Source organism: Gymnoscopelus microlampas, assembly GCF_963454915.1.
Source record: "Gymnoscopelus microlampas genome assembly, chromosome: 5".
Taxonomy (NCBI): Eukaryota; Metazoa; Chordata; class Actinopteri; order Myctophiformes; family Myctophidae; genus Gymnoscopelus; species Gymnoscopelus microlampas.
This window is the reverse complement of record NC_139942.1, coordinates 10,873,307-10,899,476: the sequence shown is the minus strand read 5'-3', so window position 1 is coordinate 10,899,476 and position 26,170 is coordinate 10,873,307. Positions and strand designations below refer to the sequence as shown.

General features: G+C 39.6%; 1 protein-coding gene across 9 annotated transcripts in view; it reads left to right on the top strand.

Moving 5' to 3' along the window:
- Positions 1-26,170, top strand: part of rasal2 (RAS protein activator like 2) — a 118,953-nt gene that overhangs the window by 43,449 nt on the left and 49,334 nt on the right. For 5 of the 9 annotated variants that reach the window (XM_084056516.1, XM_084056515.1, XM_084056514.1 and 2 more), the window contains exons 2-3: positions 733-860; positions 4,637-4,760. In XM_084056516.1, the coding sequence (XP_083912642.1) occupies positions 733-860; positions 4,637-4,760 (252 nt within the window). Of the gene's footprint in view, positions 1-732; positions 861-4,636; positions 4,761-17,189; positions 17,327-26,170 lie in introns of those variants that run through there. The other 4 variants (XM_084056518.1, XM_084056519.1, XM_084056520.1 and 1 more) reach the window with 4 other exon arrangements.

The following is a 26,170-nucleotide window of genomic DNA, read 5'->3' as shown; positions in this document are numbered from 1 at the left end:
CCTTTATTTATGTGTAAATAAAGGAGAGAAAAGTGTTTGTGGGAGTAGGCAGGGTTTTTTTCTTTCTTTTTTCCTGATATTGTCACTAGTGGGGGAGGTAGAAACCTTGTATCTCAATTTGTCAACGTATTGTGTTTCTCGTGCCCTACTTCATCATGCAAGTGTGTCGCACACTAGAAGCAAAAAATAGCAGATCTACAAGCTCAAAACGTGTCGCATTGTGTCGACATTCCGAGCTTGTAGATCTGCTATTTTCTGAATGTTTTAATTGGGTTTAACCCATTGAGACCTGGAACGCATCTGTGTCACTTTAGATTTCTTTGGCTATTCAAAAATAGCAAATCTACAAGCTCATAGCGCGGCACCGAGTGCCGCGCTATGAGCTTGTAGATCTGCTATTTTTGAAAAAAAAGAATGTCAACGAAAGAATCGCCTCAGGTCTTAATGGGTTAAAGTGGGGTGTGTGTGTGTGTGTGTGTGTGAGATAAATATTGCACCAATGAAAAGCTTTAACAACAACTTGTGACTGCATAATAACGACATTAGATCCATTGGAACACAGGTTATTTTTTTCTTTATTTGTGATTTCCTGAAACCTAACGGTTTTGGACATTTCCACCCGACAGAGACGATAACGTTCTTTGTTGATTTACTTTGTAATTATTATTGTTATAATGATTCATTTCTGTGTTCTCTATGTGTGTGTGTGTGTGTGTGTGTGTGTATGTGTAGATGTGAAAGGCGCTCCGTCACACCGTTTTTCGTGTGGTCAGTCTCCGTCGACGGAGAGTTCGGTCTGGGAGAGGAAGTACTGCGTCCTGACCGACAGCCAGCTCATCCTGATCACCAAGGACCAGCAGGTACACACACACACACACACACACACACACACACACACACACACACACACACACACACACACACACACACACACACACACACACACACACACACACACACACACACACACACACACTAAAGAAGACTATTACGTCCCCAACTGGCGGTGGTTTCCCAAACCTTTTATCTCGAGACCCTAAAGAGAAATGTGTTGTCTCCCCGTAACCCAAACTAGCCTGTAGCTTGTAGGAGCTTGTAGATCTGCTTTTGCACTACTTCAGCGTTTTTTCTAATTCATTTTTTTATTTATGGAATTACTTAATTCACAAAATTATTTTGAAAGAAAAAAAAGATACATTTATTTATGAAAAACTAATGTTTTTGAAAATCTTTTGAAAAAAAGAATACTGTTTGGAAAACCATGGTCTAAGGCAGTGGTTTTCAACCTTTTCTGGCTGCAGCCCCCCAAAATAATCCTATTTGAACTGGGGACCCCCCCCCCCTCCACCCTGACAAGCACTTGGAATTGTAGGAGTTGAGTCAAACTACATTTAGTTTGACTCTGTTCCATAGATAAATATTGTGAAAATAGCCGATCTTGAGCTTGTAGATCAGCTATTTTCACAATGTTTGCCTCTTTCTTATATTATTTAACAATTTGCCAATGTTTGACCAGTTTTTATAGTATAGGTTGTTGATTCCTTTTTTTTTGTATTAAAAAGGTCTTCAAAGTCCTTAAATTGTCAATTTACTGTCATTTGGGGACCACCCAAAATCATGTGGGGACCCCCCTGGGAATCCCAACCCACAGGTTGAGAACCACTGGTCTAGGGGTGTATGTAAGGGACAATAACATAGTATCCAGTGAATTGATGGATGTAAATTGAGGGATGTAGTGAATTCAGTGTTTTATTCACAACATGATGTGTCTGGTGCTCACCAAAAGCCAACAGGGAAAATAAATGGTGAGTGCCAAATAGGGGTGTGCCGATATATCGTCCCGCGATATATCGCGATACGTTTTCGCGACGATATGTATCGTTTTGGAAAAAAAAAATATCGTTTTTGAATTTTTTTTTTTTTTTTTTTACAATCATAATAATCAGGCATGTAAACGGCCCCGAAGTGAAAAGAGTGACAACATGTTTTTTTTTCGGGTCAGGTGTCATACTATTTGTATTCAAAACGGCTATTGTAGCTGAAAAGCTACAAGTTTGCATGTCTGAATAATGCAAAAACAGAATTATTTGTTTGCATTTTCTTTTTTTCTCCTCCATATATTTTCATAATAAAAAAAGTGCGTATCGTATCGTATCGAAATCGTATCGAAGTTGTGAGCCAAATATCGTATCGTATCGTTTCGTGAAATTAGTGTATCGGCACACCCCTAGTGCCAAATTAAAGTATTGTGCAACCTTTTTTGTGAATTAAATGTTATTTTGTCCAACCTGTATGATAGAGTATGTTAATACAATATCATTTATACAACCTGGGTGGTTGTATTTTGTCCTCCTGCTTTTCTGTTGAGCCATTTAGATCCTGTGTCTAGCTTAGACCTTTGACACGATCCTGTTTCGGGTTTGATGCGAATTATGACCTGTAATTCTCCCCTGAGAAAGCAGGCAGGCTCTACTAGCTCAGTGGTAAAAAAAAGAAGCAAAAAAACAGCTCTTGTGCAGGAGCCCCGGGTTCAAATCTGGGGTAGAACTGGAAAGTTACATAGTGAAGGATAATGAAACAAGGGAACCAGGAAACCTGGTACTGCCAGACCCCTAGTGGTTGAAATCTGAATGGCCGGACTTCGCATGACGTGTGTGCAGAGGAAAAGAGGGACAGACCGACAGACAAAGCCTCATGTAGGCCGACCCCCTGGGTCTGGAAAAAAAAGAAATACACATAAAACAAAAACTATTCAATGACATCACAATGTCATCATCACAACCATTGTAATTGTCCTTTAAAATGTATTGTCCAATACAAAAGATGTAATTTAGCGACTTAACTACAAGGTGGTGTGCCCTTTAACAACTTCCTTCAGTAAATTTGTTTTCTAAACCTGATTGTCATTGGCGCTTTTGTGTGGAAATGTATCACTGGACAGTACATCTGAAAACAGGACCAAAAAGAACCTTCCATGTTGTTGTGGCGGTAGGAGGGGACAAGCTTTACTCCTTTGGAGGGTACGGTGACTACGGAAACAATGACCAGCAGATTGATGTGTACGTCTTCAACACAGTGCCTTTACGCTGGAGGAAGGTGTCCCCAGTGACAGCTGGAAGAGAACGTCCCCTTGGGTTTCCCTCCATACTCTACGGCCACACAGCTGTGCTGATTGAAGATAACGTCTACATCTGGGGAGGGTATCCTCCCTGCACCGTTCTTTATGCATTTGATGTCGACGACCACAGATTGTTCAAACCCACGATATCTGGGACCGTTCCAGGGGTGAGGCACAACCACTCAGCCTGTGTCTTGGGGAAGGTCATGTATGTCTATGGAGGATACTTTTGTGACATGTTTAATGACATGTACAAGTTGGACACCACCACAATGGTCTGGTCTTTAATTAACACCAGAGGCACTTTACCTCCTGCTTCATCAGATCACTCCACCATCATCGGGACAAAGATGTTTGTATTTGGGGGCTCTCCGCATCGGGACAACACCTTCAGAATGTTTGACACAGAGACCAACTGCTGGCTGAACATGCCGTCTGCACAGTTTCTTCCAAAAAGACTCGCAGGTTATTCAGCTTTTGCCTACAATAGAGAGCTGTACATAATTGGTGGCCACAATGAAGAAGACCAGACCTTCAGCGATGTGTGGAAATTCAATCCAGAGACCTTCTCCTGGAAGAAGGGTGAGGCCAAGGGGAAAGGCCCGTCCAAGATGTGTTCGATGTCATGTTCCATGGTGGGAGATCGTATCATCCTCGCACACAACACGACTGATGACCTGTACATCTTAGACTTAAACCCTTGTCTCAAGACGTTATGCAAGCTAGCAGTTATTCAGCACGATCTGGAGCAGTCTGAACTCCCACGCGACATCAGGTGGGAACTGGCAGCCATGACTACCAACAGCAACTGAAAAAAATGACATATCCCTCCAAAAAAACAACACAAAATAAAAACATTTGAGCCCTGTAAAAATAAGATGAATAATAAAATAAATAAATCTGCAAATCAAAACGACCAAGGTGATTATGAGACAATGATGAAGAGGAAGATGATGGCTTTCAGGAGTTGCATGAGAAGCAACTTAAACATAATTTGTTTGTTTACACTCAACACTTTAAAAAAATCAAACAAAATGTTATGCAGAATGTCCCAGTATTAAAAGGGAATGCCGCTGATTTTCAACATTAAACTATGTTTAATGTTGAAAGACACACGGAAGTAGCAAGCCCCTCTGTGACATAGATGCCCTTATTTGGACTGGTAACGGGATTTAATGAACAGAAAATTCATTTTCAGGTCGGGATACAAATTTTATCCCATCAGGAGAGTGAACTCATACAGGATACACTGATAAACAAGTGCAATTGTAAGTGATGACACAAAGAAATGAGCAGACAAACGTTTGAGAACTACAGATTCAGAAGGCATTTGGAGAGTCGGCTTCAGGTCTTAATGGGTTAACCTTTTAACAAAAAAACGTTCTTTAATTCTTTTTCCAAACAATATCACTTACCCTACCTAAGTAAAGTACAGGTACTCAACAGTACATACTGTATATCCTGTGTATTCAACCGCCATTTGTTACCTATCATGCCCCTCTTCTCCACCTTCCCCAGACGTCAGCTGACATAGCAGACAGCCAATCAGACTCAGCTAAGGGGCGGAGCCTGCGGCGGACGGTCAGTGTGCCATCAGAGGGACAGTTCCCTGAGTTCCAGCCAGAGGGCGCCAACGTGCTGGGTAAGAAAATATATACACACACACACACACCATGCAAAGCAGGGTTCAGTGCCTTGCTCAAGGACACTTCGACACTCAGGGGGAGCCGGTGATCGAACCGGGAACCTTCTGATTCCTGAGCGGATCTGTGTGTGTGTGTGTGTGTGTGTGTGTGTGTTTGATCCTGCGTGCCTGTCTGCCTGCCTAGGTGCACAGGACAGCGTTTTTGGGGTGAACTATCCCTTTAAACCTTATGTGTACCTCAGGGCTCTACTATTGTCTTTTCTGTTATTGTGGGTAAAGCTTTCGCTGAAAATAGCCGACCGACAAGCTCACAACGCGTCGCAACGCGACGTGTTAACTACTTAAACCTTATGTGTAGATGTGTTTTTCTAAATCTCATAACATGGGAGGGAACGGAGTGACGAGGTCATTTCTGATTATAGGCTTCTCTCGCAGTCAAGGGATCATTCATAGGTTGGGGAGGTACGCCCTCTAGTGTAATCACTAAAAACATGTTTTTTTTTAATTGACAGAGATCTCCGTTTATGGCACGGAATGTGTTAAGACATTTTTTTTTGGAAATTTTCACTTTTGCGTCTCAAGCTAAAGAGTTTTTGAATCACTGCTCTATAGCAATGACTTCTGTCACAATATAGAGCTTTAACTTAAAAGGTTTTACCCTTTTGTAGCCGTAAAGAACCATTAGTACACCATGAGAGAGGTCATTGCAATGTCTCTGCACATTCTAACAATTCCACCTCAGCGGTTCCTGTTTTTCAACATAAGTGACCCAAACAGACCAACAAGCCTGCAGCTCACTCAGGAGGTCAGAACCTCCACAGTAGATACAACCACTTAGCCACTTATACTTATTTGACCGGGGTCCCCCAGGGCTCCACACTTGGCCCCTTAAGTGTTTCCTTTCCGCACCAAATATCTTCGCCGAAAATAGATCTGCTGTTTTTGGTGAATGTTTGCCTATATTTGCCAAATGTTCACCTTATGACCTGCCCAGAATCAGAATCGACTTCATTGTCACGTCACAGGTTTACACGTGTAAAGTTGATTACATTTGTTTTTGTGCAAACTCTATCATTTGTAGTGTCAAAAGAAAAATCGAAGATATATATATTTATACATAAAAAGCAGAAGGAATGTATATGAGGCATAAGGTGCAAAACAATAGCAGGTTAATCATAAGGTTCTAAAAGTAGCAGGTACGTAATTGAGGTTAGACATAAGGTTCTAAAAGTAGCAGGTATGTAATTGAGGTTAGACATAAGGTTCTAAAAGTAGCACGTATGTAAATGAGGTTAGACATAAGGTTCTAAAAGTAGCAGGTATGTAAATGAGGTTAGACATAAGGTTCTAAAAGTAGCAGGTACGTAATTGAGGTTAGACATAAGGTTCTAAAAGTAGCACGTATGTAAATGAGGTTAGACATAAGGTTCTAAAAGTAGCAGGTATGTAAATGAGGTTAGACATAAGGTTCTAAAAGTAGCAGGTATGTAAATGAGGTTAGACATAAGGTTCTAAGAGTAGTAGGTATGTAAATGAGGTTAGACATAAGGTGCTAAAAGTAGCAGGTATGTAAATGAGGTTAGACATAAGGTGCTAAAAGTAGCAGGTATGTAAATGAGGTTAGACATAAGGTGCTAAAAGTAGCAGTTATGTATATGAGGTTAGACATAAGGTGCTAATAGTAGTAGGTATGTACATGAGGTTTGACATAAGGTTCTAAAAGTAGCAGTTATGCAAATAAGGTTATACATAAGGTTCTAAAAGTAGCAGTTATGCAAATAAGGTCATACATAAGGTTCTAAAAGTAGCAGTTATGTAAATGAGGTTATACATAAGGTTCTATAAGTAGCAGTTATGTAAATGAGGTCAGACATAAAGGGCTAAAAGTAGCAGTTATCTACATTAGGTCAGGCATAAAGGGCTAAAAGTAGCAGGTATGTACAGTTCATGAGGCTAGGACATAATGAGCAAGTAAAAAAAAAAAAAGATACTGATACTCTATCACGCGCCAAAATAGCAGATCTACAAGCTCTGCCGTTCAAACAACTATAAATGAGACATCGCTCTTCCAACGGGGGTGTCACGCGGTGGGTGGCAAACAAGGTCACAGTCAAAAGGTCACAGACAGACACGCCCAATACGGGAGAAGCAAGTTCAGGTGCCGGATTAATGTCTGGCGCTGTGTGTGTGTGTGTGTGTGTGTGTGTGTGTGTGTGTGTGTGTGTGTGTGTGTGTGCGTGCTTGTGTGTATGTGTGTGTGTGTCAGCAGTTTAATCAAAGCAGTCAGCAGAGCTACATTTGTCCTCTAATCCTCAGACAGTTGCTGTCTGGCTTTCATTTCAGGGAGGAAAACAACACACACACACGACTGTTGTGAAAATAGTGGAAACAGCAGATCTACAAGCTTGTCGATCTGCTATTTTCATCATTTGAAATGGGGCTTAAGTGGTTAATTCATAATGCACCATTGCCCTTCCTAGAGATGTAGTGGAGACAAAAGTCAGAGGTGTACAATATTTGTCTTTGAAATGAAGTGAAAGTACACAAAATACTAATAAAGTAAAACAGATCTACTCAAAAAATGACTTGAGTAAAGTACTCAAACAAATGTACTTCATTACTGTCCATCACTGAAAATAGCACTGTTATAACACATTTTTAAAGTTGTAATCATTGTTCATTAATTGTAAGTAATTGAGGCAAAGGTTTGATATAATTGTTGATTTGAAGTTATATCACCCACTGCAATACTGAAGGTAGTGTAAGTTATATTTTGTGTTTACCACTTAAACCCCAGCATCTGTAATCTGGGGGAAATATTAGCTGAAAATAGCCTATTGGCAAGCTCACAACGTGGCGCGTTGTGAGCTTGCCGATCGGCTATTTTCAGCAAAGATATATTTAACCTAGGGATGCACCGATATGGAAATTCTTGGCCGATACCAATGTTTAAAATAACTTCCTTAATTTAACCCATTCAATCCGGAAACACATCTGTGTCATTTTAGATGTCTTTGGCTATTCAAAAATAGCAGATCTATGAGCTCATAGCACGGCACCGAGTGCCGCGCTATGAGTTTGTAGGTCTGCTATTTTGAAAAACAAAAATATTTTGAGATGACAGGGGTGGGGGGGTCTGCGGACAAATACATATCATTTTGGGTGGTCTTGACATGAAAAAAGTTTGAGGACCACGGATATTATAGCATCATAAGTTATTAAAAAAAAAACTGTTAGGATTTAGAAGACATTTGTAGAATCCCCAGAAGCAAAGTCATTTGAGTAAAAAAATATATTTAAAAAACATATATATTCAAAGATTTGCACAAATAAAAAAAAAAAAAAAAAAGCGGATCTACAAGCTCATGGCTCAATGAGCTTGTATATCTGCTATTTTTTAATAGCCCAAAGAATAATGGTTATAGCTAAAAGTCTAAAATGACACGGTATGCGTTCCCGGATCGAATGTGTTAATGTAGAGCGAAAACGGAAAAGACCTGAGAGGACTCCGCTCAACAAGGTATTGGGGTTCAAGTGGTTAAAGTACACAAACAGAGTAAAAGAGGTATACTGTGAAGCCCAATTCATGATAAGCATAAATTAGGCGTTCAGATACAGCTAAGAGCAGAGCTACACAATATGAGTTGACGTGGTATAATTACGTGTCGTATCCACACGGCCCGCCTCCTCTCAGAGCACGCCTGTAATTTTGGCCGTGGCGCGTGGGTCGCGGACAGGGGTGGGGGGGGGGGGGGGGGGGGGTGGGCGGGTTGGGTTATGGGGGGGAGGGGGTACTGTGGCGCTCGGCAGAGTGGGACGGTTGAATCTTGGGAATGTCTCGAGCGCAAGGACAAAAGCGGCCTGTTTTTGTCCAGGGGGGGTCACGGCCGTGTGTGACCCCCCCCCCCCTATACGTGTGGGCCCAGGGGACATTTCTCAGGCAAGAGTATGCGGGTGTGTAGGAGGGGCCCGGTACAAAAGGCTATAACAGCCCCCTAACTAGCTTTCTGTGTTGCTTTTTGAAATGCCCAAAGGTCACAGGGGGTCACGGCCAGGGTTTTGGATTTCATGTCCCACAAGAAGTAATAGATCACTCATGCGTGCGACAAAATAAGAAGATATACTACCCTGTTTCCGGACTATAGATACTTGAATTGGAGGGACGGGTAGATGAAGATGATTCTGTCTCGTCTACACAGAGCGTTCCATTCTTGGTCTTTGTGTGGCCGAGTAGGTGGGCTGTACCAGAGGCTGGTCTAGGGTCAAGGTTATTATAATTGAGCCCATGGCATTAAATTTACGTTATATTTCGTTTTGACTTTGTTTTCAAATTTGGTTTAGTTTTGGTTCGTTTTTTTTTGCATTATTGCTATAGTTTAGTTTCTTTTTGACAAAGCTTGTTTTTTTTTTTTATTGTAATATGGTCAGATTCAACAACAAAAATAGCAGATCTACAAGCTCACAGCGTGATGCAAGACGTTGTGAGCTTAGATCTGCTATTTTTGAAAACTAGGGACACTTCCTCTATGATTTTAGTTAGTGTAAACACACTATACAGTTTGTTAGTTCATTTTTTGTTTTTGGAAAGCCACATTTTTATTTGTAGTTCAGTTTTTTCCCCCCAATTCTAGTTTCTGTCATTTTGTTGTTTTTTAGCTAACTATGGGTTGGCCCTGCTCTGCACAGGGTTCAGTGTCTTTGTGTGAGCGAGTAGGTGGGCTTTCCCAGAGGCTGGTCCGAGGTCAGTTGTATTGTTGTGTCCCAGGGCCGTAAACGAGCCGGCTTTCAAATTCAAAACACCCCCAACCGTCAACTTCTGGTCTGTTCAGTCCAACGCTGTACTGACACGGTGTGTTTTAGTGAAGTGAGGCGGAACATTTTAGCTTCAGCCATACAAACGACAGGACACCTGTCTGATCATGACCTGAGGCCCATTCTACAAACGCCTTTTAAACCAGCAGTTCTCACACTTTCAGGATTTCTTCCAAAATGTTCAGAAATAGCAGATGTACAAGGCACAAAGTGACTCGCCGTGAGCTTGTAGAGTTTTAATGGGTTAAAGAGGTTTGGGAACCACTTGGGAATTTGATTTTTTTTTTAACCCATTAAGACCTGAGGCCGATTAAAAAAATGTTTTCTAAATCCTAACGCTTTAAAAGAAATATATATACGGTATATTCAAAGATTTGCACAAATTTCCACGATTTTACAAAAATAGCAGATCTACAAGCTCATAGCGCGGCACCGAGTGCCGCGCTATGAGCTTGTATATCTGCTATTTTTGAATAGCCAAATAAATCTTAAAATGACACAGATGCGTCCCCGGTCTTAATTTAAATGACTGGTGGATACTGGATACGTATTGAAGCATTGTAATACACAGTCAAATCCTCAATGTGAATTAAAAGATAGTTTAAAGGGATAATAATAACTTTTTTTTCTATTGATTAGTCACCCCATGGAGAATTCATGTGTGGATCGGATCGGATCGGATTCCAGCAAAAATGACCGATAAAACGCTGCGATTAAAGCACTCCATTCCAGTAATCCGCTCCAGCACTTTGATCCTTCCTACTCGGAGCACGTTGGCTACAACCAGTGTTGCCATGTCGGCTTATTATAAGCGAATTTGGGCTTCTTTTTCTGTAAAGTTGCTTGTAAAAATCGGTAGTTAAGCGTTGCGTTTTTTGGGACTCATTTCATCGTGTATTTGCTTATTTAGGCTTGCTTACTTTTTTTTGTAATTATTGTTTAAACCAGGGGTTCTCAAATATTTTTTATAAATGTTTTGTGCCCAGGTTTTCCTAGACCTGGTTGCTTATTTCTCTCACAAAATTTGGCAACACTAGCAGCGCACCGGTGTTTGCTATTAGCACGACTGGAGGCTAGCTCTGGCCCATGTAGAATTAGCAGAACTTCAGTACGAGCAGAAAGAAAGCAGCGATGTCAGCCGTGTGGGAGTTTTTCGGGTTAAAAGCCCAAACGGGCCCAACAGCCCAGTGCAAGTCATGTCTAAGAGACGTCCCACGCGGTGGCAACGTCGGTACACGGTACAACACGACCAACCTTATTAACCATCTTAAAAAACACCATAAAGCCCTATATTTGGAATATGAAAAAGCTACAGAAAAGAAAAGGCGACGACACGCTGGCCCCCAACAACCAACGTTGCCAGAGACATTTGAAAAGCGTGAAAAACTCAAGAGAGAGCAAGAAGGCAAAAGAAATAACAGAACACATTGCCCAGTTTATAGTGCTGGATGACCAGCCACTGTCTGTGGTAAATAATGTCGGATTTCAACGCTTAATAGAGCACCTAGAGCCTTGCTACGTTCTGCCCAGCCGCAGTTATATTACTGACACAGCCATCCCGCAGATTCACAAAGAAGTGCGAGGTTTTCTGACGGCATATGTGGACAGTGCAGAAGCAATTAGTTTCACGACCGACATCTGGAGTTCAGATGTAAGTGCCTATATATAGCAGATCTACAAGCTCACAACGCGTCGCGATGCGACACGTTGTGAGCTTGTAGATCAGCTATTTTCAAATAGCCTTGGTATAAAATAGGGCTAAAGTGGTTAATGTATGTTTTATAATGTAATAATTTATATCTGCAAAGTAACTAGTAACTCACGTTTTCAAATAATTGTAGTGGAGTAAAAGTACAATATCTGCCTCTGAGATGTAGTGGAGTAGAAGTACAAGTACTGAAAACTGGAAATACAACAGTAAAGTGAAAAATACCTCAAAATTGTACTTAAATACAGTACTTGAGTACATGTAGTTACTTTACACCACTGATGACATGCCTGTCTAAGACAAGTCCCAGAGTATTCCTAGAACTGTATATATCTGTAGGCTATTTTTATTTAGTTATTATTGTCCATTTTATTTTCTTGCTTAATATTTTCTTCTCTTCATTATATCAATTATATGTAGAACCATCTGTGGTACAAGTTCCAACAACATTTCGCTGCTTGTATCTTTATGAGTCAGTAACAAATAAAGCTTCTTGAATTCTGCACAATCCTAATGTTGTAATTCACTGCAGAAGGACTTGTTTTGTACCACAATAGGTAGGCTAGTCCTATACCAGTTACTTATTTTAATTTTAATGTTAAGACATTTATGCTTGAATGACAGTGATTAGGCCTTAACATGTTACAGCACTATAAAAAAACAAGACATGACACAGTCATAATATAGCCGCAAAATGTCATATTGAGGTATGCCATTTTTTGGCAGAGTTCTTCTACATTGCAGTATTGATACTTTAACTTGAGTAGTTGGGGGGGGGGGGCACACACACAATACAGCTGCTAATAATATGAATGTCAAATCATATTCAAAAGGACATATATTTTTTCAAAAAGGTTTTTCTTTTTTTTTTTTCTTTTTTTAATGTTTTTTCAAAAAGTTTTTTTTTTCCATTTTTTTTATTTATTTCAATTTCTCAACGGCAGATTGGGGCAAAAAAAAGCCTGCCGCTAGCGGCTATATTATGACTTTAGTCATTTCTTGTTTTTTGTGTCATTCCTAAGCCAATAATTTGATGACCAGCGGACCGGTAGGCAGCGGTTCCGGTAAGAGACACAAAGGAGACTCTTTGTGTCTCCTACCGGAACCTCTGCCGGTCATCAAATTATCCATGAATTCAAGTCTCCATGGGGTGACTAAGCGATAGAATAAAAGTCACTTTGGGGTTGAACTATCCCTTTAAGTTATGTTATTTTAAAATAAGTGTTAAATAGCTCTGTATTGTGATAGTAATCATTGCTATAATAGGGTGTTTGTTCAGTAACAGCGGTCTCCCCCGTCTCTCCAGCTCTTTAATAATCAGATAAGACATTTTCAGGACTGGATTCCAATTTAATCCAAATAAGAGAGAGAACTCATACAAAATAAAAAAGAAGAAAAAGAAAAGAAAGTGGCCTTGGAAGTCATGACACAAAAACAATAAATGGAACTGGAACACAAGCTGATGAATTGTGTGTTTTTGTGTAGTTCATCTCCTGGTTGAATGAAATCGATATCCCAAACTGAAAATGTTATTTTATGTTTATTAAAAAGTTGGAGAGACGGGGAAGACGCCTGTTACTGAAAAAGAAAAAAACACTATAGCAACGATTAACATCACAATATAGAGCTTTAACTTTTATTTTAAAAAAAAGAAAAAAACGTTTTCATCACCCTTTTCTGGTGTTTTGTATTGGTTGTTAGTTGTGTGTGTGTGAGTTGGCCACAGATGAAGCCTACAGCATGGGTTCTCAAATTTGGCTCCGGGGATCCCCAGGGGTCCTTGGAAGGGTTCCAGGGGGTCCCCAGGGAATTGTACATCTGCTTGTACATCTGCTATTTTTGAACATTTTACAAAAAACTTGAAAGTGAAACATTTTGAATAATTTCACTTTTTTTTTTTACACAAATCTTCTCTCCTGGGGGTCCATGGCACAAAACATTTTACGATGGGGGGTCCGCGGCCAAATATATAGCAATTTGGGGGTCCTTGGCACAAAAACAGTTTTAGAAGCACTGGCCTACAGGATTGTGAAGACCTCCGTAACCCAAGAGTTGATTCATTCTGCTCTGACCTTTTAATCCCTCCCCCCATCATACCCCTACTCCACCCCCGACCTGCTTTCTGCACAGAGAATGAAGTCTTATTTATATGTAAATGTAAGTGTGTGTGTGTGTGTGTGTGTGTGTGTGTGTGTGTGTGTGTGTGTGTGTGTGTGTGTGTGTGCGCGTACGTACTTGTATCTCTATGCTTGTATATGGGCCAAATGTCTCCACAATAGTAGAATCTAAGAAATAGTCCTGGTCCTCACAAGAGAAATGAAGGTTTTATGGTTAAAGCATTTTTTCAGAGCTAGACTTACTATTAGGCAGTGGTGGGAAAAGTACTGAAATGTTTTACTTAAGTTAAAGTATCAATGCTGCAATGCAGAAATACTCTGTTACAAGTAAACGTCCGGAATTAAAAATGTACCTGAGTAAAAGTACAAAGGTATTGGCATCAAAATGTAAAAAGGCATTCATAAAAATATTGATGTCCCGACAAGTATAGTAATTGTGTGTGTGTGTGTGTGTGTGTGTGTGTGTGTGTGTGTGTGCGTGCGCGCGCTGGAGTCCGTTGGGTCGTGCCAGCATCCATTCAGTTTGTTTTGATTGACAGGCATAGTTCAGCATGAAAGGCAGTGGCAGAAGAAGTACTCCCGATTTATTTTTACTTAAGTAAAAGTATCAATACCACAGACAGTGTAGAAATGCTCTGTTTACAAGTAAAAGTCCTGCATTCAAAATCGGGTACAGTTACAAAAGTATTGGCATCAGGATATCGTCTCTCTGTCGGACAGAAACGTCCTATCTCCGTATTCTAACTTCTTTTTTTTTTCTAGACCTGGAACGCATCTGTGTCACTTTAGATTTCTTTGGCTATTCAAAAATAGCAGATCTACAAGCTCATAGCGCGGCACCGAGTGCCGCGCTATGAGCTTGTAGATCTGCTATTTTTGAAAAATCTTGAAACATTTTTTTCTTAGATTTTTTTTCAAAAAACTGTTAGGATTTAGAATCTTTTTAAGAATCGCCTCAGGTCTTAATGGGTTAAATTAACGCCCTACTTAATCATACCACAGCATCGCATAAAAGTATGAACAGTAGCAGATTTGCGCCGCATTTCGAGATGCACAGTTTTGGACTATATGTATCGTCTCTATCTCCGACAGAGACAATAATACTAAAAGTTTTTTTTTTTCATAGGTTTTCAGAATTTGCCACAATCTTTCAAAAATAGCAAATCTATGTGACACGTTGCAAGCTTGTAAATCTGCTATTTTTGAATAGCCAAAAATATAAAACGGGGCTTAATTAGTCACGGTATGTTCTGAAATAATATTCTAAATCTGTCTCTAAAAGTAACTAAAACTGTCAAATAAATGCACTGTAAAAGTACAATATTTGCCTCTGACACTTAGTGGAGAAGAAGTATAAAATGATCTGAAAATGTACTTAAAGGGAGTACCTGGGTAAATGTCCACCCCTGCCACCGTGTGTGTTTTGATTGACATGTAGAGTTTAGTGTGAAAGCCAAGATGACACGCAGGAAATTGGATCCGCCTTCTTGTTCCCGACAAGTCCCTTAACCGAGTTATTTTCAGAGCGGTAGAACACACACTTTGTCAAAGTGTTATTTAGGCGTATTTTTAGCCGGCGTGTTGCCGAAACAGCGTTAATTATAGCCGCGTACCTAAAACCTCAGCCGTTATTAACCGTCTCAGGCCCATGGGTACAGCACCGACGGGCGTGAATTATTCTTCTGTAAAATGTTTCTCCTGTTTGTCTCTTAAAGGGGTAGTTCACTCCCAAAAAATTGATTAGTCACCCCATGGAGACTTGAATTCATGGACTTTGTTTTTGTCGCATTCCTAAGCCAATAATTTGATGACCAGCGGACCGGTAGGCAGCGGTTCCGGTAGGAGAGACAAAGGAGACTCTTTGTGTCTCCTACCGGAACCGCTGCCGGTCATCAAATTATCGGCTTAGGAATGTTGAACTATCCCTTTAAGTATCCTTCTGGGACAGTGGTTCACAAACGTTTTAATTTCGATGTCCTCAATGTCTGCCCTGCCCCTGAGAGTGTACAAGTGGAACCAAATGGACCCGTACGGGTCCATTTGGTTCCATTTGTGCACTCTCAGGCCCCCCTTTTCACCAAAAGAACTTGGAACCTGGCTTGCGTTTTCCACCCGTTTTAAGCAGAACCATTGTAATTGGGTGCGGCATAGCTGAGTGGTTAGTGAGCCCGCCTAGGGAGCCAGAGGCCCTGGTTGCCCCAGGTTCGATTCCAGGCCAGGCCAGCATATGTGTCGATGAAATGAAATTTGTCCCTGAGCAATTAACCCCTAATTGCTCACAGGTTCTCATTGGAAACAAGACCGCAAGGACTTTCATGAACGACCTGTTAAAAGGAATTATCCTTATCCTTAGATACAGTTTCCCTTCTCTTTTATTTAATGATGATTTTTCACATACTTTTGCCATTTATATCGCATCTGCATCTTCCAACCTGTAGAATAGTGACGCGCCCACTTTGGTTCCCAGGGCAAGAAAAAACAAGTTTTTTTTGGGTTCCATTTCCGAACCAACTGTTAGGGTTCTGAACCAGTTCATTTTCAGTGGAAACACTCTGAACTGGTTCAAATAGGAAAAGTAAAAGAACGGAACTGGTTCAACCCCGGTGGAAAATGTGCCAGTGTCAGGTTAGATGAGGTTGTTGATAAGAGGAGGTTTTAGTGATGATGTGTGTGAGAATACACACCAGGTGAACCTGTATTTTTTTAACATACAATACTCACAGGATACAGGAAGGACAGAGGACTCGCGTTACTTTGTAGCATTTTAATTGTTTTCTTTTGTACTCCCAATTGCGTGACCATTTACATTGTCATTCGAATCACATTCATTGTCATCAGAATCATATTTATTGTCACATCACAGGTTTACAGGTGTAAAACGGTCAGTGAATTTCGTTTTTGTGCAAGCTCTATAGTTTTTTGTTGTTTCCAGAATGAGAAAAAAAGGGGGGAGCAAGGGAAAACAAGGGTTCATGTTGGGTCGTTCACGAGTGATTTATTTTAAGTGATTGGTTTTGTTTTGGTGAACGGGAACAAGCTTGGTCACTTCCTAATCGATCCTCGAGTCATTCGTTTTCTTTTCTATTTTTAAGTTGTTTTTTTTTCTCGATTGTATGGTGGAGAGGGACAGGAAGGCCATTGGCACCCTGAGTCATTCATTTTCAGTCAGTCAGTTGCAAGATGCAACATTGTGACTGGCTGAAGAGCGTCTCGCTCCTCTTTCCTCATTGGACTGAACTACGTAAGGGGGGCGGAACCGGAAGCGCTGAACGCTGAACGAATCATTGGAACTGATCTTTTTTTTTTGTGAACAGGAACGAAATGATTCGAGTCACTGAAATGAACCATAGTTCCCATGGTTCATGACATTTACTCTGGCGCTGTGTGTGTGCTTTGACTCTCTCTAGAACTGATTTAACTTTATCTCTCTCTCTCACTCTCTCTTTCACGCTCTCTCAAACCAAAATTCCAAATTCAAAGGAGCTTCATTGGCACGACAAAACGAATGCGTTTGCATTGCCAAAGCAACTGTCAAACAAAAACAATAACACTCTAAGTCTCTCTCAGAGCTCTGTCTGTCTGTCTGTGTGTCTCTCTCTCTCTCTCTCTCTCTCTCTCTCCCAGCCCGGTCGGTTGGTGGGGGTCTGGCTGACGAAAGCAGTGTATTGTTGTCTGTTAGGAGCCAATAGGACTCCGCTGTGTGGAGTGGCTCCGCTGCATTCCACACTGACAGCACTTCCACGCAGGAATACTCAACACATTTTAAACTACACAGTACTTTAATCACAGCCGTTACCGAGAGCAGGACTATACACACACACACACACACACAGCACACACGTTCTAAACTCTCTACTTCATTCACACCAACACTTTGGAATGAGCAGCATGTAAACGGCTTGTATTTATAGCAATGGAAATGATGGGTAAGTTCATTTTAATTGTATTATTATCACACCTGTGTGTCACAGTGTGTGCTGTTGACTTGAGAGGGACAGATAGACAAATATAACATACTTTAAAAAAAATAACCTGACACAACCTGTGGCTCTGCTTCTCTGTCTGTCTGTCTGTCTGTCTGTCTGTCTGTCTGTCTGTCTGTCTGTCTATTCTGATACGTACACAGTTCAAGTAGCTTTTATTTAGCTCCTCCACGGGTCCATTTGGTTATACATTCGTACACTCTCAGAGTTAGTACTGTAGGTTGATGACTGTTGCACTGCCTGCAAAAACCACCACCGGGCTACAGGCTGTGATTATGTTGATTTAGCTTCAGCGTGGAGTGTGTGTGTGTGTGTGTGTGTGTGTGTGTGTGTGCGTGCGCGCATGGTGTTAGAGTCAGGTTTAGTCGCAGCTGCGCTGTGCGTGCGCATGGCTGCACTGTCTTATTAGCGGATAGACGGTGGTAGACAATACCTAGTGGTGGACAAAGTACTCGACCGCAGTACTCGAGTAGAAGTATAGATACTCCTGGTCAAGTATTACTCTTAAGGTTGCTCAGTCAAATTTGAGTTAAAGTACTGTACTTGCTTTTTTAAAAAAAAGACTCAAAAGTACATGCTTTTAAAAATACTTAAATATTCAAAAGTACAACTTTTCTTTTTAATATCAATGCATTGCTGTATTAAAATGCAAAAAAATATACTTTTCCAGAAATGTAAAAAAATAAAATCAGTAATGGTGGAAAATAGCAGATCTACAAGCTATATTCACTATATTGAAAATAGGGCTTAAGTGGCTAATTCATAATGCACTTTTTCCCTTCCTAGAAATTGACTCAAAAGTACAATATGTGTCTTTGAAATGTATTGGAACGAAAGCTATCCAAAGTATCCAACAATACAAACAACTCAACCAAAGTACAGATAATACTCAAAGAAATGTCCTCAAGTAGAGAGAACTCAAGTTAATGTACTGTTGTTACCGTCAACCACTGCGCACGCATGGCTGCACCGTCTTATTAACGGATAGAGGAGTTGACAGCTAACCCAAACGTTGAACATAACATCTGTTCTTCTTATTACAGTAATTGGGTCGCTGCTTGTGTCACTATACTTAGACTGCTACCACTGTGGGCAACACAATGCGCCGTGTACTTTATGGGGGTGTAGTGTTGTAGCGACAAATTACACTTGTTGAACGTTTGAGTCACGTCTTTGTGCTTTGGTTGTACGGGGGATTTGTTGTTAGTGAGGTTTGGGTTGTGTGGTTCAGTGGTTCTCAAAGTGGGGTCCGGGGACCCCCAGGGGGTGTCCTCGGGAGTTGATCCAGGGGGTCCCCAGCTAAATTTGAATACAGTCACAATAATTGTAACTATATTTATCTATATTTTATACGTTGGCTATTCAAAAATAGCTGATCAACAAGCTCATGCTTTAACCCATTAAGACCTGAAGCCGATTTCTACAAAATGTCTTCTAAATCCCAACAGTTTTCTGAAAAAACGTATGTTTCTATATCAGTGGTTCTCAAACTTTTTCATGTCACGGACCCCCAAAATTATATGTATTTGACAGCGGGCCCCCATCTAAAATATGCTGTTCCAGGGACCCCCAGACGCAAAGATTTGAGTTAAAAATGTTCGCTTTAAAAGAATATAAATATATTAATTTGCACGCATTTTCTCGATTTTTCAAAAATAGCAGATCTACAAGCTCGTAGCGCGGCACTCGGTACCGCGCTACGAGCTTGTATATCTGCTATTTTTGAATAGCCAAGGTGTAAAATAATGCTTTTTAGCTCAAATGAAAAAGTGACACAGATGCTTCTTCAGGTCTTAATGTTTTTTTTTTTTTTTAAACAGAAATGTAAAACACCACGTGGTATAGTATGGCAGTAAGGCTGAAAGGATAACACAAAAAGGTCCTGGGGACTTGTTTCCATTGTGGTCTTGAAAGTGTTTGGAAGATTTTGAATAGTTTTGAAATTTGTAATCACAAGTCTCTGGCACAAAATATACAGGTATTTTAAGACGGGGGGGGGGGGTCCGCAGCCAAATATATATATATCAATTTGGGGGTCCTTGACATGAAAAGATTTGAGAACCAGTGGTACTAGTTACAGTGTCATATACCTACCTTCTCTAGATCATGTTGATTAAAGGACGACTTCACCCCTTTTCAACCCGTCTTCATATAATAGGTCCTCACTAATACTCATGGTAAAATGGTACAATTTTTTCCTACTCGGTCTGGGTCTCAGAGGAGGGCTGTGGACAGTTCAGAGTCCCGTCTACCAGTGACATCATCAATGGGGAATCCAAGCTAATAGAAACTGCAGGCTTTCCGCTTATATAAGACAGTAAAGACACAATGGAAAAGAAATTCACGTGTAAAAATGCATTCCGTCAAACACAAAACAGAAGGCGTAGGATGTTTACTGAGACCTCTCCTTTAAGCCATCAAGACCTGGCTGGAACGCATCTGTGTCACTTTAGATTTCTTTGGCTATTCAAAAATAGCAGATATACAAGCTCATAGCGCGGCACCGAGTGCCGCGCTATGAGCTTGTAGATCTGCTATTTTTGAAAAATCTTGATTTAAAAAAAAAAAAAAACTGTTAGGATTTAGAAAACATTTTTAAGAATCGCCCCAGGTCTTAATGGGTTAAGCCATTAAGACCTGACATACAATTCTACAAATGTCTTATACATTCTAACAACCCCCCCCCCCCCCCCCCCCCCCCCGAAGCAAAGATTTCAGTTACAAAAATTCGCTTAAAAAAAATTATATATATTCAAAGAAGTGGTTAACCACTTCAACCCCAGCATCCTTGTATTCAACAAAGCTGTGAGCTTGTCGATCGGCTATTTTCAGCGAAAGCTTTCCCCACAATAACGGAAAACAGAAAAGACACACTAGTATAGAGCTATGAGGGACTTCCGTCAACCATATAGCGTTTAAATGGTTAATAAGACTAATGGATTTGGTTGATTACACCAAATCTATTATCATTTTTTCGTGTCAATTCGTTGATATATATGAGTTTAACGAAAGAAAAACGAACTGCTGCTCGATTAGTCGATTAACCTACATGAGCAAGATGAAGTGGGTTATTCATTTTAGATATTGGTATTGATATATTTTTGGTTAATTCCCCAGACCCAATACAAATAATTGGTCTCCAAACATGTGAGGGTGAAATGAATATCATAATTGATTCAGAAACCAAATATGACCTAAAACAATAGAATACCCTCTCTCTCATGCAAATAACTGCAGCCTGCGATTTGAACATGGCAGTAGTTCATATTGCGATTTCCGTTTTCTTCGATGAATTGTTCAGCCTTAAGAAAGAATCTCGAGCTTTTGTTATGCAAATGAGGCCGGTTGAATATTATCATTGTGTCCTGTACGGCTGAACTTAATGAGCATACTGTTAATTACCAAAAACAGTGAAATTAATTAATTATCCTGTCTAGACACCTTAACGAGCTGGACCTCTGCCAGATAAACCCACTAAGCACATTTCTTTGTACTCACAGTACAGACAACAATTGTACATAAATATAATACTGTACCACACAGTAATAGTACACAAACTACATTTACTGTACTGCACAATACTAGAGCGTTATTGTATTTTAAAATACAGTTATCATCATAATGTGACGTACTTGTAAAGATAGCCACGTTTTTCTAAACTGGTTGCATAGCGAAGTAAAGAATGGAATGTTGTTTATCATAACTGATCTTTATAGCTGACTGGACACTGTCTACTGTACTCTATGTACATTATGACAGCTTCGTACACCAACCACACCTTAAAGATGAAATCGTCTCTGTCAGTGTGGATGTCCACAACTGTTACTTTTCAGGGTTCAAATTCAAAAATAGCTAAAGTAGCAGATCTACAAGCTCAACATGTGTCGCTTGCCGCTGCTATTTTGAGCTTTTGGGTCTGCTACTTTTGATACTTTTTGTGTGATGCTGTAGTATGATCAAGTAGTGTGTTTAAAAAAATATATATATATATATATATGGAGATAAGTGGTTTCTGCCTGACAGCAACGATAAGTTTCATGTCCCACCTGGGTGGGACATTGAATATGATAGAGAGAGGTTTCAGGAACTTTGAGTTGAATTGGGGAGAGAGAGAGAGAGGAGTTATGATTAGACATTTAGATGTTAGGTTGAGGTGTCCGGGTTGGAGTTATTTTGAACACAGCATTTTAGTTTTTATTTATTTATTTAAAAAGAGTTGGCTATTGATAGTGCACTGCACGCGGTGAAGGCTTCACACACAACTTCCTACCTAATCAAACATTCAACCTTTTAGCATTTGACATTTGAAAAATGTCAAATGCCATGACTTCCTCGGCAAAATTTCACGGAAATCGCACGCTGTGTTCATGATTTGAGGCATTTTGTTCAAAGCGGAGCACTCCTGCAAACTTTGGAAGACAATCTTAGTCAATCAGGATGGAATATGAGAAATCTGAAAGATCCGTATTTTTTTAACACAGAACCAGGAGATAACATGATCCAAAGATTGACTGCTCCATTCACTTCCTGTTTAAAGTATTTGGGAAATATTCCGTATCTCGGCTCCTGTGTTTTACTATGCATTTTTGGCGAGACATTCTATTTTCAACGCCATATAACAAGCGAACGGGAGGTCGCAATGATTTTTTTTTCTCTTGTGCGAAAGCACAGTGAAATTCTCCGTGATTAAAAAATACTGGCAGAGGCTGCAGCCTGTTTTAGAGAACCCCTGGCAGTGAATGTGTGAATGACTATAAAGATACGATTTGCGCGATTTTTGTCGCATCTGTAGGAGTACTGTCAAAAAAACAGCCTGATGCATACTACACCAAAACAAACGACGTCAGTTCGGTTTGGCTGCGCTCCCCGAACCTAGCTTAGATCGGGACCGAATCTCGGGCATGATTATCCTCTAGTGCAGGCTTCTCAACCCCCCAAAACAACTGGGGACCCCCCCACAATTGTTGCCTCCTTCTTAAGTGATATTTGACAGTCTGTCTGTCAGTCTATTTTAGAGCCTAGGTGCCCGGACCCCTACACCAGCGGTCCAGGTCAGGTTAACCATTTCTTATAGTAAAGCTTGTTGATTACTTTTCCCCTCCTTTTTAACCACTTAAACCATAATTATGGTTGACACTTGATACTAGTGTATTTTCTGTTTTCTGTTATTGTGGGCAATGCTTTAGTTGAAAATAGCTGATGGACAAGCTCACGTTGTGAGCTTGTTGATCGGCTATTTTCAAATAGCCCAAGTTTAAATGGGGCTGAAGTGGTTAAGTATGTTTTGTAATAATAATCAAAACCTACAAAGTAACTAGAGTTTTCAAATAATTGTTGTGGAGTAAAAGTACAATATTTGTCTCTGAGATGTAGTGGAGTAGAAGTAAAAGTATATATATAAGTACTCCCGTAAAGTAAAATGTTGTGAGCTATTTTCACTACTTTTGTGCAACGATGACGAAATAGGACATTCATTTATGTTGAAATACTGGAGATATGAGGTTTCTGCCCGACAGCACTGATATCTGGGCTTATTGGCTGCAGGCAGTACTACTTGTCAACCATTAGGTGCCCTACCAGATGCCCTACCAGGGTGTAAATGTCCATTCATTCTTTCACTCATTCTACCCTTGTATCCATATATATGATTGACAGGTAAATTAGTTGCAGCTTTGTGATTGGAGGGAACAGATGGGCGTCGGCATGTTTTCACATTCCTGACATTCTGTCCCTTGTTTGTCTATGACATCATATCCTCCCACACACACACACACACACTGCACACACACTACACACACACACACACACACACACGCACACGCACGCGCGCGCGCGCGTGCACGCACGCACGCATTCACGCAGAGACAGACAGTGTTTTCTTTGTGTTTGTTTGTAGTTGTTCCACCAAGTGTCCCAAGCTAAAGGAGCACTTCGCCCTTTTTCAACCTCATCTTAATACTGTAATTGCTCCTCACTAATCCAAGCTAATAGAAACTACAGCCTTTCTCTTCCTGGAATGTTAGCATGCTGAAATATTCGTGACCACATTGTTAAGTGGTCAGATGGGTGTGTTTTAATGATCAACCAATGGATTGTGTTCCAGCTTGGATCAATGGAACTAACCTAGTATACTTTAAGTTCTTATTTATTGGTACCACAAATATATATTTATTTTACCTTATTTGTAATGAATGTTATATTATCATTAGAAATCTTTGTGTTTTGGCAATTGACCCTTTGTCAAGTCCCATCATCCACTACACTACCATAAAAACAAAACAAAAAGCGTTTTTCAGTTGCCTCGTATTGATATTTAATGTATTCAACTCTCATTTTAAACTTGGTCTCAGTAAAAAGGTCAAAAGGAACATCTCGTGTACAGCATAACAGGGTTTTCTTCCTCCAAAAAATGTGTAAGAAAAAAAGAAAGGCAAACTCTGCATAAACAGCCAGAAGGATGCGGAACCATGGCAAAACAAGGCAGAAGGAGCTTGCTGGTGGCTTGGCCAGGGAAAATTGGCCAAGCATTTGGTGGGCCTACTTGCAGTACCCTCGCAGCCCACCAGCGGGCCATGGCCCACAGGTTAAGAACCAGTTGTTTAGTGCAGTGGTTCCCAAACGTCTTAGCTCAAGACCCAAAAGAGAAATTCGGTGAACCCAAACTAGTGAAAAGAGCCGATCTACAAGCTCACATCTACAAGCTCACAACCTGTCGCGATGCGACACGTTGTGAGCTTGTAGATGTGAGCTTGTACATTGAATGAATGAATGAATGCGCTTGTAGATCTGACCCCACGTTTTTTGTTCTCCTAATTTAAGGAATATATTTGATTAATTTTATTAACTTATGAAATTATTTTCAAAAATGCTTAAAATTGTTTTAATTTCATGAATAATTGTGAATTGTAGATTTCTAGGGAAAAAGGAAATGCTAAATAACTCGCAACCCATAAAAATGGGTCCGCGACCCACACATATGTCCCGAGACTCCCGACCCACTATTTGAGAACCAGTGTGTTAGGTTGACCTCCTCCATGGGTTGCCATGGTGTGTCCAGTCCCATCGGGTCAGCTGTGTTGTACCGTAGAGCCTGATGGGAGATGAAGGCAGCTTATTAATAATTCATATCAAAGCACTTCCTCTGCTCTCTCTACGCACAAACTAGACATCAGTGTAATCACTGCTGCTGCTGGCTGCCAAACTGCAACACACAACATTATGACAGTACAGGTGGAGTGGTCACCTGAACGTCGTGGGCACCTCTATATCAAATTGGCTATTTTTTCCCAAAATGTAAAAGAAATAGAAAAAGAAATGGTGATAAATGATGTTAAGCACTGTTTCCCAAACAGTGGGTCGGGACCCATGTTTGGGTCGCGGACCAATTTTTATGGGTTCCCTTTTTTCGTTTCCTACATTTTGCAACAAAAAAAAAAGAAATTCAAAAGCTTGAACAAAAATAAATCACATTTTCATCAATTAAAAACAATTTGAGAATGTTTCAAAAGTATTCCATAAAGAATAATAAATACAAAAAAACGTTTAATGTTTTTTTAGTTTGGGTGAAAGTGGGTCCTGGGAAAACAATTTCTCTCATGGGTCTTGAGCTAAAACGTTTGGGATCCACTGATGTAAAGTATACATGATTTTCAGACCAAAAATACGCCAAATGTCTGGGTATCCACAGGTTTGTATCAATTTGTAGAGATTGTAGAAATTCTAGGCCATAAATATTATTTAAAAAAATCATATAGATTCAAAACACACTTTTTACTACAACTCGTACAGATTGTTTCCAAATCTCACACACATTGGTACACATGATCTCTGGAGTCATGCGATGAAGATGTATCAGTCATTAATTCATTCATTAATCAAATCATTCATTAAATCATGCATTCATTCACCCATTCATTTCTTAATTAAATAATTCATTCATCCATTAAATCATTCCATTCGTTAATTAAATCATTCATGTATTCATTTCATCATTCATTAATTCATTAAATCATTCATTCGTTAATTAAATCATTAATTAATTAATTAAATCATTCATTCATGTATTCATTAAATCATTCATTCATCCATTCAATCATTCATTCATTTATTTAATCAAAATCATTCATTTGTTAATTCAATCATTCATTCATCCATTAAATCATTCATTCATGTATTCATTAAATCATTCATTCATGTATTCATTAAATCATTCATTCATCCATTCAATCATTCATTCATTTATTCAATCAAAATCATTCATTTGTTAATTCAATCATTCATTCATCCATTAAATCATTCATTCATGTATTCATTAAATCATTCATTCATGTATTCATTAAATCATTCATTCATGTATTCATTAAATCATTCATTCATGTATTCATTAAATCATTCAGTCATGTATTCATTAAATTATTCATTCATGTATTCATTAAATCATTCATTCATGTATTCATTAAATCATTCATTCATGTATTCATTAAATCATTCAGTCATGTATTCATTAAATCATTCATTCATTCCATTAAATCATTAATTCATGTATTCATTAAATCATTCAGTCATATATTCATTAAATCATTAATTTGCCATTAAATCATTCATTTGCCATTAAATCATTAATTAATTTATTAAATCATTCATTCATTCATTCATCCACTGAATCATTTAATTCATCCATTAAACCATTCATTGAATCATTCATTCATTTATTCATCCATTAAATCATTCATTCATTTATTGCTACATTGTCAGGTGTATAGAGGCTGTAGTGCTGGGTGTTAGATT